The 20,515-nt window shown below is 43.8% G+C and overlaps 1 protein-coding gene across 2 annotated transcripts in view; it reads left to right on the forward strand.

Moving 5' to 3' along the window:
* ABL1 (ABL proto-oncogene 1, non-receptor tyrosine kinase) overlaps nt 1–20,515 on the forward strand; it is a 155,130-nt gene that overhangs the window by 108,388 nt on the left and 26,227 nt on the right. For both annotated transcript variants that reach the window (XM_075015159.1, XM_075015160.1), the window contains exons 2-3: nt 13,621–13,794; nt 14,584–14,879. In XM_075015159.1, coding sequence (XP_074871260.1) covers nt 13,621–13,794; nt 14,584–14,879 — 470 coding nt within the window. The remainder of the gene's footprint in view (nt 1–13,620; nt 13,795–14,583; nt 14,880–20,515) is intronic.

The raw sequence follows: 20,515 nt of genomic DNA on the forward strand, positions 1-20,515 counted from the left end.
TATCTCAAGGGCCATAAATTATAGACCGGTGCTCTTGAATTTTTGAAAGCTGGGTGACATCTTCTCTCTCTCCCCAGTTACGTCGCAACACAGTGCCACAGAACCCCACCCCTCTCACTGTGCTATCCCTGTCTTAACATATGGAGTTACAGGGGAGGAAAAAAAGAGAAATCACTTGGTAATGTTGTACTTTCTTGGCTAAAGTAGAATATAATATCTCATTGGTTCTTGATAGATGAAATTACCATTAGTTGTGTGGGAAATCAGTTGCAGCTAGCTACACCTGAAGATGCATTTTCTACTGCACTGTCGAGTAGAGCTGGTTAGATTTACTTTCCAGTCTCTCTGCCTAGGATGAGGTGCAAATACAGAAGCACTCTGTGAGCCCACCCGCAGAGCTTTAATTTGATTGCCAAGTGACCCTTGCGGACTGTGGTTGAACCTTGCTGAAAAAATTGTGATAGTTAGTGCTCACACTGGCAAGCCCATTTTGTTGTGCTCTCTAATATTACCAGGAGCTCAGTAAAGAAGAGTGGTGTAATTGTGTTATGCTTGTGCCGTAGGTAACGTGATGCTGAAATTTCTGTTTCTAATTCACTGAACTTTAGATTAAATGTTATGCTTTCACTAAATCTTTGATGAGTTTGAAACATTGGTATTCAAACCTTTATTTTTAACTCCAGACCACTTGAAAATTACTGAGGGTCTCAGTGGACCACTTAAGGATCTTTCCAAATGTTGTTTGTACCATTAGCTATTGTAAAGCTCTTCGGAGAAGAGTAATATGTTTTAAAAAAGTGTGTTGTTCTACAGATATAAGCATACAACTCACATTTTAATATCTGTAGTTTTACATTTCTAATATGATGAATACGCATACTTTTGTGAGCAAAAGTCAGGGAGGACACATGTCATCTTCATCAGCTTTAACTTCAGATTCAGCATTCATCCTGCTTCTATATTTGGACTTGAGGGCAGTAAGTGATGAGAATGATGTATCTTGCAGGTACGTAGTAGCAAATATCATCAGCAAACAAACTGCTTTTTCTACAAATTGGGAGTATTGTTCAGTTCTCTGAATCCAAAACTGAATTAGGGAGTGTCTTTTTAAAATTCTAACTGAGATATTTCATCGCAAGAGAGCACGGACTCTTGTGTCTTATTGGATAAACCAGAGGGCAGCTCACTGATTTCAATTCCGAAGGGATTACATATCCAATTGTATGATTCAGCTTCTTTTGGAAAGTAATCCTCAAACTGTTGCTTAAGAGCAACAAGATGTTCTTCTGTGTCTTTATTATTTATGTATGCATTTATTTATTTATGACTGTTAAGAGTCAGTTCATTTTTAGACAGAAAACCTCCCAAAGTTGAAACCTTAGAAGGAACTGTCCATGGACCACCTGTCTGGAGTTTGCAGTCTACTGATGGTTCACAAAGCTGTCTGGCTTTTTGTTTTTAAGGGACTCTAGCTAAAAATCATACCTAAAATGAGGGAAGGGGGTTATTGCTCACCTTTGTTGCTGAGAATACTTGAAAAACTATGACAAACTGAACTGACTTTTCAACATTGATGCTACAGTAAACTCTTTCATATCCAGCAGCCCCAGATCAGGAGGTTGGTGGATATTCAAATATTCTGGACAATAGAGAGGCATACCTAGCAATGTCTAACACTAAAAAAGCAAGATTAGATATTAAGAGACAAACCTATGCAGAGTACTTTATTTACCAACAGCTGTATTGTACACTGTAAACTTATACTGTATTTGCTGTATTTATTTGTATGAACTTTCACTATACTGTACTTCTGGACGATGTAACTAAAATTTATCTATGGTTTAAATGCTGGTTATTTGAGAACTCTAGATGATAGAATGCCAGATATGAAAGAGCTTGCTGTATTTGCTGTCTGTATTTCTCTCAGATTGGGTAATGAAGATGCTGCAGTTTGTGGCTTGCAAGCGCCAAAGGGGAATATAACAGAATAAAACCTCTCTTTGTGCAAGTTATTAACAAATTGATGAAAATATTTTCTAAAACCCCGTAGTCATAATTATTTTGTAAAAACAAGACCTAATCTTGGACATAATACCGTCAGGAAGGTTGGTACACTAAGCTGGAACTGCTTGCTGTAACTTCTGTTGTCTTTCTGCGTGTGCGTGTACATCCGGTCATGTGTTATAAATAAACAATCAGAAATGTTGTGTTATAATGGTCTTATACAACAAGATTTGAAGCTATACCAGACTTCTGTTATATTAATCTTTCAGTTGCTAGGAATGAAGATCATTGAGTCTCCTCTTTGCGTGTTTGTGTATAGGTGGAAGGGGTTGAGTACTGCTTCAATGTGCTTTGCTTGAAGGGGCTTAAGTAAACTTATATTTAAATGAAATCCAAATCTGGTGAAGTCATCACTGACAAAGCCAAACAGATGGAGCGCTGGGTTGAGCACTACTCCGAGCTGTACTCACGCGAGAATGTTGTGGTTGACGCAGCCCTCGATGCCGTCGAGCTCCTACCAGTAATGGACGAACTGGACCAAGAGCCGACTGTGGATGAACTGAAGACAGCCATCGACAGCATTGCAGCTGGAAAGGCCCCTGGTCAGGATGGTATACCACCAGAGGTAATCAAACGTGCCGCGGACACACTCCTGGAACCCCTGCATGAGCTACTGTGCCTGTGCTGGAAAGAGGGTGAGGTTCCACAGGATATGTGTGATGCTAACATTGTAACGTTGTATAAGAACAAAGGAGACAGAAGCGACTGCAACAACTACCGTGGAATCTCCCTCCTAAGCGTCAGTGGTAAACTGTTCGCTCGCGTCATCCTTGGCAGACTCCAGAAGATTGCTGAGAGGGTGTACCCCGAATCGCAGTGCGGATTCCGCGCAGAGAGGTCTACTGTTGATATGGTCTTCTCTCTCTAAGGCAGCTGCAGGAGAAGTGCAGGGAGCAGAGAAAGCCACTCTACATAGCCTTCATCGACTTGACCAAGGCTTTTGACTTGGTCAGCAGGGATGGTCTGTTCAAACTGCTCCACAAGATAGGCTGTCCTCCACGGTTACTGAAGATGATCCAGTCGTTCCACGAAAACATGAGAGGAACCATCCAATATGACGGCGCATTATCGGATGCTTTCAGAATCAGGAGCGGCATCAAACAAGGATGCGTGCTTGCTCCGACATTGTTTGGGATCTTCTTCGCACTCCTCCTGAAGCATGCCTTTGGATCTTCAACAGAGGGCATCTTGCTGCACGCAAGATCTGGTGGGAAACTGTTTAACCTTGCAAGGCTGAAAGCTAAGTCTAAGGTGCGAGAAGTCCTCATCAGAGACATGCTGTTCGCAGATGATGCTGCTGTAGTGTCTCACACAGAAGACCAGCTTCAAAAACTGCTGGATCAGTTCTCCAAAGCGTGCAAGGACTTTGGGCTTACCATCAGCCTAAAGAAGACAAATATACTCGGTCAGGATGTTGCTGAATCCCCATCAATCAGCATTGATAACTGTACGTTAGAGGTTGTCCACGAGTTCGTTTACCTCAGGTCCACCGTCACTGACACCCTGTCGTTGGACACTGAGCTAAATAGGAAGATCGGAAAAGCGGCCACAACTCTGTCCAGACTCAGCAAGAGAGTGTGGAATAACAACAAGCTTTACACTCACACCAAAATGCAAGTCTACAGAGCCTGCATCCTCAGCACCCTCCTTTACGGCAGCGAGACTTGGACCCTGTATGCCCGCCAGGAAAAGAGGCTGAATGTCTTCCACTTGCGCTGCCTCAGGCGCATCCTTGGAATGTCGTGGATGGACAGAGTGACCAACACCGCCGTCCTCGAGCAAGCTGGAATCCCAACCATGCATACCCTCCTCAGGCAGCGTCAACTCCGCTGGCTTGGCCTTATCCACAGGATGAATGATGGAAGGATTCCAAAAGACATCCTGTATGGTGAGCTAGCCTCTGGCAAAAGACCTCCCGGACGCCCCCAGTTGTGTTACAAAGATGTCTGCGAGAGAGACCTCAGAGAGGTAGACATCTAGCTGGACAACTGGGAAGATCTATCAGACGACCGCAGCAGATGGAGTCAGGGGTTACACAAGGGCCTTCAGAAGGGCGAGTTGAAGATCAGACAGCTAGCAGAGGAGAAGCGAGCGCACAGAAAGCACAATAAGGACTTGCCAGACACCCACTACATCTGCAAGAGATGCAGCAAGGACTGTCACTCTCGTGTGGGTCTTTATAGTCACAATAGACGCTGTAAATGAAGCCTTCAATTGAAACTTTAAAGGGCGCGATCCATAGTCTATGCAGACTGAAGGATGCCTACTATTTAAATGTATGACTGAATTAAGACCGCTCAGATTTTTCCTTTTCTGGTTAAGTAATTCTGAAAGCAATTGTGAGGCTGATTAACATTTCTCATTTGTGATTTAATTTGGATTTTTTTGTTCTCCTACATTCTTCCCATGAGCAAACAGGATTCATTGACCACAGGTCTCAAGACCTGTGTCGACAGACTCAGGGTCGTGGGTCTCATGGTACAGTGCTAAAAGTTACTGTGGAGGTGCTGGGATGGGAGCTCTGGCTCTGAAGTATAGCTGGAACATGTACACAGCTATTTCTAACTCCACAGAATGAGCCTGTGGACCCAGCTTCTGAGATCCTCTGCTGCAGGATCCAGCTTGCTGTGTAGGTATATTCCAAGGCCAGCCAGTAGCAAAGCTTCAGAAATTCAAGTATTTAGATTCAATACTGCAGGATAATGGTGAACTCAGCAATGAGTTTGTATGTAAATTTGGAAAGACATGGAATAAATCAGGGGTGGGCAATAATTTTAGTTGTTGGGGGACACTCCAAGAATTTGAGAAGTGGTCAAGGGTTACTCTCTCCCATGATATTGATGGAGGTTGGGTGTTGAAAGGAGCTTGAGGTAAGGGATTGGGGCCCAGGAGGGGGTGTGGTATCTGGGATGGAGTTTGAGTGAAGAAGGGAGTCATGACCTGGGGCAGAGGACTGGGGTGGAGGAAAGGGTGCAGGGTCTGGGAGGGGGCTGCGACAAGGGGCAGGAGCTCACGGGAGAGTGCAGGGGTTTTGATTGTGACTGGGATTGGGGTGCAGAGTCTTGGGGAGGAGTTATGGGTACAGGAGCAGGGGTTCAGAGGGTTTGGGTTACATGGGGTGGAAATGCTGGAGGAGGGCAGAGGATTGCAGGGAGGGAGAGGCTGGGATGCCAAAGGCAGGTTTTGGTCAGGAGACACTTGGGTGGCTCCCAGCCACCTGCCCCGCTGGTTCGTCAACCAGAGTCCTTGCCTTGCATGCACCTGCACTGGCTGCAGGGGCCACATGTAGCTGATTCTGAACTCTGTGAGCTGGTGGGGGACACAACATGTTTGTGCATTGCCAGTCCTGCAAACAGGCAGCTCCCATTGGCCAGAAACTGGCTATCTGAGCAGCAAAATTTTGCTGGGGATTGGGGCAGCGTACAAATCCTCTTCTCTCTGGACTGGCAACATTCAGAGAGCATCTCGGAGTGTGGAGCGGAGGCAGGGCAGACAACGGAGTGTGGCATAGGCTCTTATAGGCCGGATCCAGTAGCTTGGCAGACCAAATCCAGCTCAGGGGTTGTATTCTGCCCACCCGTAGACTAAATGGAGAGAAATGACCGGAGTGATCTGTGACACGAGGATCCTTGTCAAAATGTAAAGGTCAGATTTGAATGCTGGTACCGAGGAAGACGGGAACAGATCCTGAGCAGAGTGGAAGTGAAAATGTGGACATTCATGTGTGGAGGTACAATCAATGATGGGTCACATTCAGAACAAATAAATTAGGGGAAGTGTAAAAGCAGTACTAATTATAGAAAAGCTGAGGGATCCAGGCATAGAGAGTTTGGATGTGTATAGATTAAGGTCAGAAGAATGTGTAGAAAGAACTGGAAGAGATATGAAATTTTGGAAGACTCAAAACTAGATAGGTGGATGTAATTCAAAAGCATTTAGTTAGCAGTGGAGAGTCTGAAGAACTTTTTTAAGACATCGTAATACAGAAGGACTCAGTGTTGAACCCATACAGATGGTGCTAAGTCTAGAAGAAGATATTATTCCCACAAGAAAATATTAAGGTGTTAGTGGAGGGAGAGACATTTGTCACCTGCTTCACTCCCCCCCACCTGCCCTTATTTTTGCCAGTTTTCAGAGGCATAGCGAGTGCTTGTGCCAGTCAGATCTGAAAAATGGAACATGTCCATGTCCCTAATAGGGGCTGAAATAGTATTGTTTCCTTTTTTGGAAGACTTCTGGTTGTAATACTAAAAAGCTGAAGCCTTATTTAATCCCTGTAAACATTCTCTAAAACCTGGAAAACTATTTTGTGCATGCTGGTAAAATCCTGTGCTTTCTAAAGTAACTAAAGAAGTGATTTCTTAAACTCCCGGGCATCAGGTTATGTGGATGTTCTTTTTTTGGCAAATTGTCTGATTTGGAGCAGTCAGTAGCCATTATCCTGGTCTTGGAGAGAGAGATGGTTTTCATGCACTTCGGCATTACCAGTCCAGATTCTGATCTGTGACACTGACTGACTGAAATCAGTGGATTTATTTTAGTGTTGCACTGGAACAACAGATCAAAGTGTGGCTTTGTGGTGAATAAATTTGGAAAAAATAAAATGTTTTAAGTGCCCACTGTCGCCAACAGAAGAGCTTTCATTTTTTTTCCCCACAATCAAATATTTTGTTTACAGACTGGTACAGTTTGTGTGTTCAGTTTGTCTCCTCCTTTCCCATCCTATCCTGTGGCCTGTCTCTTTCCCCTGCCAGTATGGTTCTTCGCATCATTGTGCCTGTCTGGTTTTGTTACGGTCTGTTGGTTATCCACTAACTCCAGTAGTTCTTGCCTTGTCACATCGTTGTTACATAGCTGGATGCTACTTGCTACCTTCCACATTGGGTGGGAAAGGGAAGGCATTTTAATGTCATGGGGAGAGTTGTATTTATTTCAGATAGAAAACTGACCATCCAGGGGCTGGTCACACACATGTACTCTCTTTAGGAGGTACAGTAAATACAAATGGGGGAATATAAACTGTCATTCTGCCTAGCTGTAAGTGCTGTCCTTTTCCATAGCTCAGATGTGAGTGAGCACTATTGATCTTCATCTTACAGAGGTGGAAACCAAAACACAGATAAAAATTTTTGTAAGTGCCCAAGTCCCGTTGCTTTTCATTGAGACTTACGCACTTTTGAGACTCATCCAAGATCACGTGACAAGATCAAGTCAGAGCTATGAATGGAACCCAGGCCTCTATGCTGTGTCCCTAGCCTCTGTGCCATGTTGCCTATCTAAAACTATTACTCATGCCAAGAGTCAAGAATTCTTTGCCATGGTAATGAAGGGGCCGGTAGCAGAATTAATGTGATGAAATTAGAAATGTGAAAGTGTCAGAATCGCCTGGATGATGAATCCTATAAAAAAAAATTATAGAATCACCTCCCAGAAGAAATGATGGAAGCAATATGACTGAAAAGACTTGTAAGCCTGACTGGAAGGAATACCAGAAAATACAGAATGTAGCTCATTTCTCCATTGTTGAGGGAGGGAGGGATTGGAGTAGAAAACCCAATAGAATGTTTTTGTCAATATATAAATGTGCTTTCGCATTTTGCAGAAGGTGACCCATTCATAGGTTTGGACCTATGGCCTTTTTTTTCCCCCCTGGAACTCATTCCAGCTATCACCCACTTGAGACTTGTCTTGACTACATGGTGAATCAACACTGCAATAATCGATCCACCAGCAGTTGATTTATCGTGTCCCCTTAGACACCACAAATTGACCGCTGCACTCTCTCCCATTGACTCCGGTATTCCACCAGAATGAGTAGAGTAGCCGGAGTTGACAAGAAAGCAACTTCTACTGACCTTAGTGCATGGAAGACACTGTGGTAAGTCAGTCAACTTCAGATATGCTATTTGCATATCTAAGTTGCATCACTTAAATCAACAGGGGAGGGGCGTAGTGTAGACTAGGCCTTGGTTAGTAGAGCATTGCTGTGCTGTGTAAAGTACTTATAGAAATTTATAGTGTGTGTTCTGTGGAAGCTCATTTTTAATCGCTAGGTTATCCACACCTTTTTTTCTGATTATGCCAGTCAGTGCTGGCTAAGTCTGATGCACGCACGCACGCACGCACGCACACAGAGTGGGGAAAAAAGGCAGTTTTTTTAAAGACATGTAGCTCAGCCAATGGAGCTATGATGGAGCAAATATAAACCAGATAATTTAGATTAAGAGTCTGGATCTGTGCTGCTGTTCATTTAGAATTAGGTGACACTTCTGGTGAACAACTGTTACACTGACTATATTAGATTAGATTTACAGAATATTAGCTGGCAACAGACCTTATGGTAACAGCCTTTGTTACAGTGGGTTGTATGAGTTGTGCTATAAACTGGTTGACAGTATAGGCTGTGTGTGAACTTGCTAAGTGGGATAGGTATGAAATAAAACATTAAATTTTTCTTCTTTGTGGAAGAATTTATTTTATAGATTTTTTTTAAAATACAGATTCCATACAGCAGAGAAAATCTGAGAGTGAAAACTGAGCAAACGGGGATAAAGAGACAGCTATTCAAACAGGAAATATGCGCAAAATTGAGTAAAATTTAATCTTTAATCTGTGTAATTTTGATAGAAGTTTTTGAGGATTCAGGAAGAGGGGGAACCCTTCAGGTTGATTGACAGTCTGACACAAGGAGATTAATAATCTGTTCTGTGTCCTTTAGTTGCTCTTCCACTTGCATGGCTGTGTGAAAAAGTGTCAGAAGAGTTTGGAAGTCCACGGGATGTTTGTTGGAAGTTACAAGGTTTCTTCCTCCTTAAGTGACTTGCTAGTTCTCAGCCTTGGAAGCTTACTGTACTACCGTGCTTCCCCTTTTGTTTCCCAGATCCATTGTTTAATTATTAAGAAAATCTGCTCTGTTTGATCTAGACCGGAATTCTTTGCATCCAAAAACATTTTTATATATGATCTCTAAGTGATTTGCTACCTGCAGTTAACAGCAATTAATGAAATTGCTAAGCCTGCTAGATCTTTTATTGCATCAACACGAATGCTATAAGAGAGCCTCCTTTTAGGTTATGTCTACGCTACCCCAGAAGATTGACCCACTCAGGGTCGATCTTCTGGGGTTTGATTTCGCGTGTCAATATTAGATGCACAAAATCAACCTCTCAGGAGTCATGGGCAACCACCGTTCTCCTTGCGAGACACAAGGAGTCAGGGAGGTCATTGAGAGAGACTCTCCCATTGCCTTCCCCAGTACAGACAGCCAAGTTAGCAGAATGCATGTACGTCAGTTTTAGTTACGCAGCTGCCATAGCTAGAATTGCGTATCTGTGGTTGACTTACTTTACCTAGTGTAGACATAGCCTTAGAAGAGATGAGGAAAATGTTGCACTAAATACTTGACTCAAAACAACTGCAGCAATTGTTAGCATTTATCTGTTTAGTCTGTATGTGGGCATCTACCTCAGTTCAAGGGCACTATAAAAGAAGTGAGGAGTCCTGTCATTGGTCACAGTGGAGATTTGTACTGCAGTGGAGCCTTAGGGGCCCATGCAGGACCAGATGATATTGCGCTGGACACTGTATAGCTAGGTAGCAGCAAAAGATGGTTCCTACCCCACAGAATGTATAGGTCTATAGCAGGACACCATTGATGAAAAAAATAGAAAAATGGGAGGAGTTAGAGTGCTAGGAGACAACAAAGTAGTAATAAATTATTCAGCAAGTAGTCCCCAGTTTACCAATTGCTTTGTCACTGACAGCTGACAGCATTCAGTTGGCATCACAGCAGTGGTGAGTTAAGGAGGGATCCGACCGGCTGAATGACTTGGTGTAATGCATTATAAAGTTTTTCATCTCGTATCATTGGTTCCAGCCCAGGCGGTTTATAACTGAAAAGTAGACTCAGTGGTTTACAGATACAGTGAGATAAGTCAATGCCCCAGATTGTCTCATTTGAAGAGGTACGGTATGGCTATTTAAGGAATTTTCCTGTACCATTGGAGCTGCCATTTCCAACAGATGGAAACCAAGGGAAAAATGTAATTGTTCCAAGTTTAGGGAGCAGCAGGCGATACAGGACGAAGGCCACAAACATCAGGCAAGTGGAGAGAGTAAAAGAAATCATTAAGGAAGAGGGAGAATGGCAGAGGGGAGCTAAGAGGGCTGTTGTTTCTGCTATACAGCCTCGTAGAAGCAGAATCTTGAGTGACTGAGCTTTTTTGTTATCGATTTTTAAGCCCCAGTAGGAATGAATGTGAACATGTCTGGGCCACCGGGAGCATCATCAGCACATAATGTAACATTATCTTTCAGAGGGAGTTTTTAGACGTTCAGAAGTCTTCATAGGATGTGCCTATCTGTGTGTCATATATGGATAATTAAATCCTGTGAGCTTCTCTTGTATTTCCTTCAGTTATTCCTGAATAAGTTAGCCCCAGTCTTCTTGAATAGTGGTTTTATTTGTTTGTGGGCTCTGTGTGTCTTCCACTGAAAGTTCTGATAGCTAATGAGTCAGGAAGGTACCAAGGGAGTGGGTAGCGGTCATCTCGTGTGGTATGTACTGTCTGATCTGTGCAGATTTAAGCTCTAATTGTATGGTGAGGGAGACTCTCTACATTTTTCTATTTATTATAATCTCCCAGTTTGAAAGAAAAGAATTCTAAAAGCCCAGCCAACAATTTAGATTGTTCAGTAATCCAACTCTTAACTAGTCCCCAATCCTGTGGAAAGTTATCGGCAAGGATGGAAAAAGTACACAAAAAGTTACTTGAGTAAAAGTGCAGGTGCTGTCACTTTTGACTACTTGAGTGCAATCTAGATGTGATGTGTGTGTACTTTTTTCTTAAGTAGTTTTCCAGAGGGACTCCGATGACTTGTACTTTTACTCCGGTAACTTTTGGGGTCCTTTTTCCACCTCTGGTTATCAGTGAAGGTGTGACACATACCCCACAGAAGAACTTCTCTCAGATGGTGTTCACAAAAATATACTGTCAAAAAACCTCATCTTCTAGATATTCATGTTCATATTAGCACTGCAAGTTGCAGTTGCTTTTAATATTTTTGACACTGTCATCTGGTCTGAAATGAAACAAGTAACTTGGTGTCTATACATAAAGAATCAGCTTTGACCTCCCTGTGGATTGGGGCTGACAGCAGGATTGTGGCACTGTGGCCTCACTCCAGCATCCTGATTCATGAGCAAGCACAAGCAAATCCCCTGCTAGGCCTCAGTCACATGCTAATTGGAGTTGAGACTACCTTGGATTTCCTGCCTTCCTGTTGAATAGTCCCCCTTGGGAGGCATTTTCCATCCTATCTGAAGTTATACCTCAGCATAAGTTTTACTGCTTGCGCTGTCTTTGGGGTAGAGAACAGCTCTGTCCTCTCAGAACCACTGCTTACTGCTGTCGTGTATCAGTCACCTCCACGTGTTTGCCATCTGTTTATTCCAGGTGTTTACCAGTCTGATGATGTAACTCACTTTGGAGTAACTCCAATCAGAGCAGCACCCTGAATTGATAAGGGAGCTTAATGGGCTTGACAAGATCAAAGTGTTTTCATGGTAAAATGATTATAGTTTAATTTTCTGAAAGTGAAATTTTCTGTTTCTTCCTTTACTGTCCCTATTAAAGATGGTCCAAAACATTAAAACATGTATCAGCTTGGCACAAAAAGGAAGGAAGAACAGGGTTTTTTCTGAATCTCTTGGTTTTTGATCTTTCAGCATTTTATATATTTTTTTCTTTTGTGAAGTAATATTATTTGACTTCTTGATCTGCTACATGAAAAAATTCCAAATACTTGCTTTTGGGCTAAGGCAGAATTAATCATCTGTGTGTATATATATCTTTGAACTTACCCAGTCCAAATAATTACAGTAAATTCTGTCAATAGTATAGATGCTAAGTATGTATTTATCTTGCTGACTTGCACCAACATACTGAAGTTACTGAATTTGTCAGTTTTACCTCCACATACTGTAAAGCAAGCAGGGCAAACTAGAAGCCTCGATTTTAGCCATATTCTGTTTTGTTGTAACATTAGCTTCACATGCACTTCACTGTTCCCCTCTTACAGAGTTTGAAACATCTTTTCCACTAGCATTGGTTTACTTTGTAAATAGTTCCCAGCTTGCTTTAAAATCCTATTTCCAAGCTTCGAGTGGTTCCCAAATTACTATGCCCTACTTGCGTCTGAGAAACTCCAGCTGGCTCTGGTAGCAGTGGCCAATCCAGGATCATAACAGAGCAGGGGAGGGGACCTAATCAAAAGATTTCTTGGAGTTCCACGCAACATAATAGGGATCCAGGGAGGATGAGAGAACGGGTATTTTCTTGGAAATGTAGAACTATTTTATTCAGATTAAGGGAATTCCAGTCCCCATCCTTGTCTTGGGTGTCACCCAACTGGAGCTTGACACCAAGGTTTGATCTACCCTGCAAAGGGCTTGCCAGTATAGTTTATACTATTTTTCCAAAATAAGCAATACTGTCAAACGGACCTGATCGCTGTGTATCTGCACCTATGCCAAGGTCTTTTTGCTTGTTTAGAAGAATCACACTCCTAATTGCCATTATTGTATTGGCAAAAGTTTGTAGCATGCTCCTGGCCTGAGACACACCGCTTTGTAAGGTGCTGCCACAAACCCAGAAAGAAAGGCTTAGAACTAATTTGTGACAGAAGGGATGGGAGTGGGCGTATGCTGAACTAATCCCCTCTAAAATGGATAGAAGTTGGCAGCATCAGGTTGAAGGCTCTCAGCTGTGCTTAGACTGGTTTAAAGTTTTGGATTGCTCTTGCTGAATACTAGTGGTGTAATACAGGGGGCCTTGAAAGCTTTCTCACTGTGAAGACCGACTATCAGGAATCTTTCTCTTGAAGCAGCTGTTAGCATCACAGATACCTACAAATGTGCAAAATGTGAAAGAAAAATGGCCCCATCTCTTCTTTGTGCATGTCACCAGCTGCTGTCTGGGGAAACACAGCTTGTACTCTTCTTAGGTAAAATAATGAGGACAGAAGATAGTTTATAAGTTTTTAAAAAGTAGTAGTATATTTAATGGTAACTTCTGTATACTTGTGTCCCATATTCACTATCTTGTGTGTTTGATAATTATTTGGTATCTCTGATCTTATTTTCGAGGGGAAGAAAGCATATTTACCTTTGTTCTTAAATAAATCTGACATCTTGTAGCTATTTGAGCCAATTGACTTGCAAAGCAGCATCAGGCTGCAGGAACAGAAAGTTATTGAGAAGGAGGAAAGATGCCTTCTCTCTTCACTGTGTCTTTGAGAAGGCAGGGAAACGGCATGTACAGAAAAGAATGTGGTGACCCAGTTGCACAAAGCTTTGGAATGAGAGTGCTTTCTGTGTTCCATAAGATTTATATTAAGGTAGTGACCATTTTTGCCCTCTGCCCATGTACACATGAGGACCACAGATGTCAAGAAATGAAATGAATGAGAAACTCATAATGGGTGAAAACGCATATGGCTTTTATCAGCAACAATGAATCTATTTTTTCCCTTTTTTCTTTTATTTCTGTACTCTAGAAGCCCTTCAGAGGCCAGTAGTATCTGATTTTGAGCCCCAGGGTCTGAATGAAGCAGCCCGTTGGAACTCCAAGGAAAACCTCCTGTCTGGTCCTAGTGAAAATGACCCCAATCTTTTTGTTGCACTATATGATTTTGTGGCGAGTGGGGACAACACTCTCAGCATAACTAAAGGTAAGAGATCTCCAGGGGGTGCTTTAAATGTCCTCTGTGAGAAGGAATAAGAAAGTGCAGTCAGGAATATTTGAGTTATAATCCCTATGAAACACATCAGTGTAATCATTGTAGTGGAAATTGTCCCAAAACAAATGAAAACCTTTCAGAAGCAAAGAGCCTTTTAAATGGGATAGTATGCTTAAAGTGTGCACTGGGGGATGAAAATTGTATGATGAAATTAAACCCTTCAAAGGCAGCAAGGATTTAAAGATGGATTAAACCTTAATGGTTTTTAAGTACTTTTTAGAATATGGTCTCGAGCTTTGTAGCTGTTTCATTAAGAAGCAGCACTTCTCTGTAAAGCAACTATATAGAAATACCCTCTTTTAACTCAGCGGTTCCACTCCATGTCTATACCTGAAACCATGTTTGCTTGCCTTGCTAATCAGTAAGTTTTTAGTTCTATTTTTCTCTCCTGTTGGCCCTGCAGAGCAAACATCGCTCAGCTAGAGTTTGCTGGATTCTATTTGGCTCATGCATTAACAAGAGAATTGTGAACTTTAGGCCTGTAAGTCTAGCCAGGCATGTATGTACATGTGTAACTTCAAACAAGTGAGTGGTCCCATTGGCTTTGGTGGATATACTTGGTGTGCAACGGCATAAACATGCCTAAGTTCTCTGTTCGATCAGTACTTGTGTTCTGATTGCAGAATCTTGGATAGTGATGTGTGAGTCAGAAGGAACACAGCTTTATCCTCAGTTCCCAGATTTGCCATGTCTAATTCTATTTTGTTTTTTTATGCAAAGGTGAAAAGCTCCGTGTCTTGGGCTACAATCATAATGGGGAATGGTGTGAGGCCCAAACGAAGAATGGACAGGGCTGGGTGCCGAGTAACTATATCACCCCAGTGAATAGTTTGGAGAAGCATTCCTGGTACCATGGACCAGTGTCGCGCAATGCTGCAGAGTATTTGCTGAGCAGTGGAATCAATGGCAGCTTTCTGGTGCGGGAGAGTGAGAGCAGCCCAGGACAGAGGTCTATATCACTGAGATACGAGGGAAGGGTGTACCACTACAGGATAAACACTGCGTCTGATGGAAAGGTAGGAGTTAAACCTCACACACTGAAAAGAAAAAGCCATTGTGGTTATCACCTACTTGCTGTAGAAACCCAGTACAGCCCCCACTTATGTCAACTGAACATTTGCCATTGACTTCAGCAGGGGTAGAATCAGGTCCTACATACTGCTCTACATATCTGAACAAAGAGCATTGTATTATAAACATTTGGCATTAGAGCTTTGGGAAAATGTCTCCTTTTAACAAACCTCTGAAAGGTGTTGGTATGTCTCAGTCATGAAAACCTTGGGCCAGGGTTGTCAGGTATAACTCCATTAATATCTTTAGCAGAGTTATACCAGAGATGAATTTTGCCCCAAAGGTTCTAATACTGCAATTTGGCCTTAAAAAGACACTGCCAAGTAAGAAATCATGGCTTTTTAAAGAAAGTCTTTTAATCTGTGTTACTAGCAACACTTGAGGTTATTGGAACCAAAATAATTAAAACTATCATACTCCATGGTTACAGAGACAGAGGGGTGAGGTAATCTCTTTCATTGGACCAACTTCTGCTGGTGAGAGACAAGCTTACACAGAGCTCTTGTTTGGGTCGGGAAATCCCAGTTGAATGACACTTTTAAACTGGGAATACCACATCTGAAGAAGAGCTCTTTGTGAGTTCAGAAGTTTCCCCCTCACCAACAACAGTTGTTCTGATTACCCATTGAGTCTTTCCAATGTTCTGGATCCAGTACAGCCACATTATTTCATGTACATCAGTTTTACTTTTTGTCTTCTGCATTTCATCTTAGATAATGAAAGGAAGATTAAGCACTGTGGTTTCACTTTTGTTTATGGCCATCTACTTGTCTTTTTCACTTTCAGGTTGTTGAGCAGTAGCAAGTGCTACTGTAATCAGCTGGTGAATGTAAATGTTTGCTTAAAAGTGTAATTTTCTTTAGGTATTTGAATTTCATAAAAATTTTTCTGCTGGCATTGGATTTTAGAAAATATTGCTTTGAATTAAATCTAAATTTTAGGCCAAATTGCCTCACACAATGTTTCTTTAAAACCAAACTAAATTGCATGTTGTGTATGGTTTGCAGGACAAAGCTATTGCTGTTCTCCATGAAGCCATTTCTGCCAACATTGAGTTGTTTAAAGATCCCTTTTCATTTAAAAATAAATACATTTTAAAAAATTAGCGACAAGGGGTTCTGTGGTCCTGGTCTAGGTCAATTTTCCTTTGCCCAGTAGGGGTTTGTTCTCATTGGCATCAGTGGCAGAACACCCGGTCATCATATGTGCGCAGCCCAACCACCCGACGTAAATGTCTATGAAGTGTCCAGGGTGGTCAACCAGGGCCTGCAGCACCATGGAGAAGTACCCCTTTCAATTTTATATACTTTACTGCACTGTGGTCAGGGGCATGGATCGGGGTGTGGATCCTATTGATAGCCCCAAAGCAGCTGGGGACCTCCAGGGTGGTGAATCCAGCCGAGATTGTGTCCATGTCTGCCAGGTGGATGACCCCCCACAGAAGGAGTGTGTTAATGGCCATTGTGACCTGCAAAGTGAGGGGAACGAACACACATGAGGGACTGAGCAAGGGAGACCCTGGGCCCCAGGGGCTTCCCCTGCCGCCTCCTTTCCTGTCCCACTCGGAGCTCTCCAGGAGCCCCCTATGTGAGGCTGATCCCCAGCAGCAGGGCTGTGTGAGGGTGGGATGGCACTATCCCCTGGGGATAGGGCTCCTTCCCCTACCCCTTGCATCCCTGACCCACCTCTCAAAGGTCTCCCTTGTGCTGGCTACCCTCCCCTGCTCCGTGCATGGCCTCCAACCCAAAAGTGCCTTACTTCCATGAGGAGGGCCCCAGCAGTGGAGCTTCCCATGCCAAACTGATTTCCCATGGATGGGTAGCTGTTGGGTGTGGCGAGCTTCCAGAGGGCAGTGGTGACTCAATTCTCCATGGGGATGGAGGGCTGCAGCCAGGTGTCCTATCTCTGGAGGGTGGAGGTGAGCCAGGAGTAGAGCTTCAGGAAGGTGTCCTACTGCATTTGGAAGTTCTGGAGCCACTGCTGGTCATCCCAATGCCCAGGACCAGCCGGTCCCACCAGTTGGAACTGGTGCGGTGCCTCCAAATTCACCTGTGCACCCCGGGTGTCAAGGGGAAACACATTTGGGCTGTGCAGCAGCAACATCATGCTCCTCAAAACTGGTGCCAGGCTTACCCTCCCAGAGAAGGAGGATGACAGCCATGAGGAGGTGCAGCAGGTGCTGAAGCACCTCTGGGTTGGGACAGTGCAAGCTCAGGGGCTGCTGTGGCACCATGGCTAGCTAGACAGCGCTGTCTCTTGGCAAGCATTGCAGCCCTGGTGTAGCAGTTGTGCTGTCCCTCATGGACATAGGCAAGCCTCAGCATGGGCAGGAAACAGGTGTCTGGGTGCGGGGGCCCTTTAAAGGAGTGTCTCCCTGGGGCTCCGGGAAGGGATTGCCAGCTATGCAACTCTGTCTGACGGTGTTCCAGGGGGCCATTCGGTTGAAAGAGTGGCTGGGCAGTCTGGCTACTCTCTATTGGCCAGGCAGATCAACAGAGCAATCCACTTTGCTGTCTGACTGCGATCTTTCGACAGATGTTTTGTTAGAAAATATCTTCCGACAGACGGTTCTGTGGACAGATCACTCTAGTCTTGATGTAGCCTTTCTGACTCATCCCACTATAGAACCATTATAAGACACTTAAGCTGTGTCTGCACATGCCCCCTCCTTTTGGAGGTGGCATGTTAATGAGGCAGTTCAGAAGATGCTAATGAGGCGCTGACATGAATATGCAGTGCATCATTAGTATAATAGCAGCCACACGCAGTTTGAAAGTGCCACTTCTGGAATGACAACGCCCTTGTAGAACCTTTTGAAAGGATCCCCCTGACTTCGAAAGCCCCTTCTTCTTCTTTGGTTTTAGTCATGGGGTAATTTTGAAAAACCCCCATCCACACGGATGGCAGCATTCCAAAAGCGGCACTTTGGAATGGCACGAGGCTACCATTATGCTAATGGGGTGCTGCGTAGTCATGTCACCACCTCGTTACCATCTTCCAAACTGCCTCATTAGCATGCTCCCTCCAAAAGGAAGGGGGCACGTGTAGACACAGCTTTAAAGTATGAAGAAAAGCAAATGTTCTGTCGTGAAAAATCTTCTTAGCTGCCTTAAAGAAAAGCTTTGTACTTAGGGTAATGTGGTAAGTTTGTTAAGGTAATGTGTGGGTGCCGTGGTCTTCCATCGAGGACGCAGCCAAACTCTGCCTGGTTGAAGTCAACAAGGCGAAATGGTCTGTGCTATGTACTTAGAGCTTATCTATATGACACTTTGTGGCAAGCTGGGGTTTCAATCTACCTCACGCTAGCCTGACGCTCACTTTGTGTTCATATGGACCCCTCTTGCCATGCCCTACGAGCTATGTAGTAACTCTTCGATCCACCACATTTTTAAATGGGTGTAGGGTAAGTATACCGGGGAACTTTTAGTGCATGGCAGGCTCGTGAGAGAGAGATTTATGTCCCAACTTGACATGGACTAAGGGTATATCTACACTGCATTGTAAGCCTGGATATGTGGTGTTTCCAAACCTACTGTGTCCATACTGCACTTCTCTGACCTGTCTGCAGCTTGAACTGTGTCGACACTGCAAAATGACAGGTGTGACAAAGCCCCAGGCTTGTCCTTGTCGAGTCCTGCACTATGTGGTGGTTTACAATGCAGCCTCAGAGGCCCCCTGTGTCCCCTGCTCTCGCAGAGCCTTGGATCACAGCATCACTGAGTCATTCTCATCATCGACTAGTCCAAAATACAGTCATTAGTGGAAGAGACACCCCCGGGGTGCCCAATCTCATCCTGCCCTCTAGGGCTGCCCTGGGGTGTAGGGTTGTCTGGGGGGAACCCGGACCCCTTCTACACATACTGTGTTCCAGTCCAGGGACCCTAGGCAGCTGCACCTAGAGGGGCTTCCCTCCCTGGGCCCTCCTGATGGATCAGACGCTTCACCAGTACCTTCCGCGGATAACTGCAGCCTTCTCCTCTTGGGAGTCCTCCTTCCACACTCCTCCCCTGCTGCTTACCTGAAGGGTTCCACAGGCCTTAATTAGTCATAGGTGCTAAATTGGCAGCAGGTGCTAGGTTAGGTTGCTGCTGCTAGATGACCCCGGATAAGCCTCAGTCTCTGGGAAACATAGACACGCACCCAGCTGCCAACATATCTCCCTTCCATGAGGCTGCTGTAGCTGGCTGCGGGCCAGGGTCTATCACACAGGGTATGGACCAGAATCGTAGCAGAACTTAGGTTCTGGCCTCCCCACTTTTTTCTAGTATCCTAAAATCTGGGTCCATGAGTCCTTGCTGATCTGAGTTAGACCATTTGTGTATGGATAGAAATGGGACTTGGACTCGAAGCTGAATCTGAGCTTGGCGTTAGTGTGCTGTGTAGACTTATCCGAAGTGTTCTTATAGACAAGCTTGCTGAAGAAAGTTAAAGGGTAGGTGTGAATAATGTCCTTCCTCTATCTAGAAGTTTGATGTTGCTTCTTTCCAAGTTGGTACTAAGGATGGGCTCTTCTCACTTACAAAAATGTTGAACCAGATTCTCATTATGTTTTACATGAGCATAGATTCAGGATGGTAATTAACTACAAGACGTCAGGTGACTCGAGTCCCCATGGTAGCTTTTTAAGGGCGTGGTACTTAGAAGCTTGCCCCTTGGTAGTGCTATTTATCCCAGGAAACAGTCAGGTAGAGCTCAGGTAATCAGCTCAGATCTATGCTAAGCAGGTTAATTGTTTCTTTCCCCCAGAGTTGTTCTAATCAACATGGTTGAGAATATGCACAGACAAGCAGAATGCATTACACCAAACCTGTAGCTGAAAGTCATATGAAATCCAAAAGCTGTGGTCGGGGAGTGGGGTAGGGAATGTGGTCTGTGGAAATATTGAACTGTGCCAGAGCAGTCACGGAGAGGTAGCTGTGTTAGTCTGTATCTCCACAAAACAAAAAAAAGCTGCCTTGTAGCACTTTAAAGACTAACAAAATAATTTATTCGGTGATGAGCTTTCATGGGCCAGACCCACTTCTTCAGATCTGGAAAAGCTTTCATACTGACCTACTGAGTATCCCATTGTGTTAACTACTCTGCAGTAAATCATCTCATTCCAAAAGAAAAGCAAATGGCAAATCCTTTCCCCTCAGCTCTCTAGGCATCTGGAGCCTTCTGAGCTTGCTCTACCATTAGTCAGCCCATCTGAGGAATTTAATACTGCAAGCTCTACAGTTGGGATGAATGGCTTTGGTGGGTCATATCCTGTGACTGAGTGAACACAGTGTCAGGAGCAGGAGCTATTACAAAAATGTGTGGAACAACTGCTGCTTGGCATAAAAATGTGTCATGCATGGCACAGCTTTTATTCAACTTTTTTTCCCCAAAGGAAAATTGAAGGGTATAGGAAAGTGTCAGAGAGAGATGACAACTTCTTAATTTTAGCACCATTTAGATTAAACCCCTGGAGTTCAACAGCTTAGAAAATAAGATCACCAAGGAGTTTTCTCTTCACTTACCACTTTGCTGGCTCATCTTTGTCCACACTATATCTGTTTTACTTTAGGGAAGGTATTAGAGGTTTCCATTCTTGATT

The sequence above is a fragment of the Carettochelys insculpta genome, chromosome 21, assembly GCF_033958435.1.
Source record: "Carettochelys insculpta isolate YL-2023 chromosome 21, ASM3395843v1, whole genome shotgun sequence".
NCBI classification, from domain to species: Eukaryota; Metazoa; Chordata; order Testudines; family Carettochelyidae; genus Carettochelys; species Carettochelys insculpta.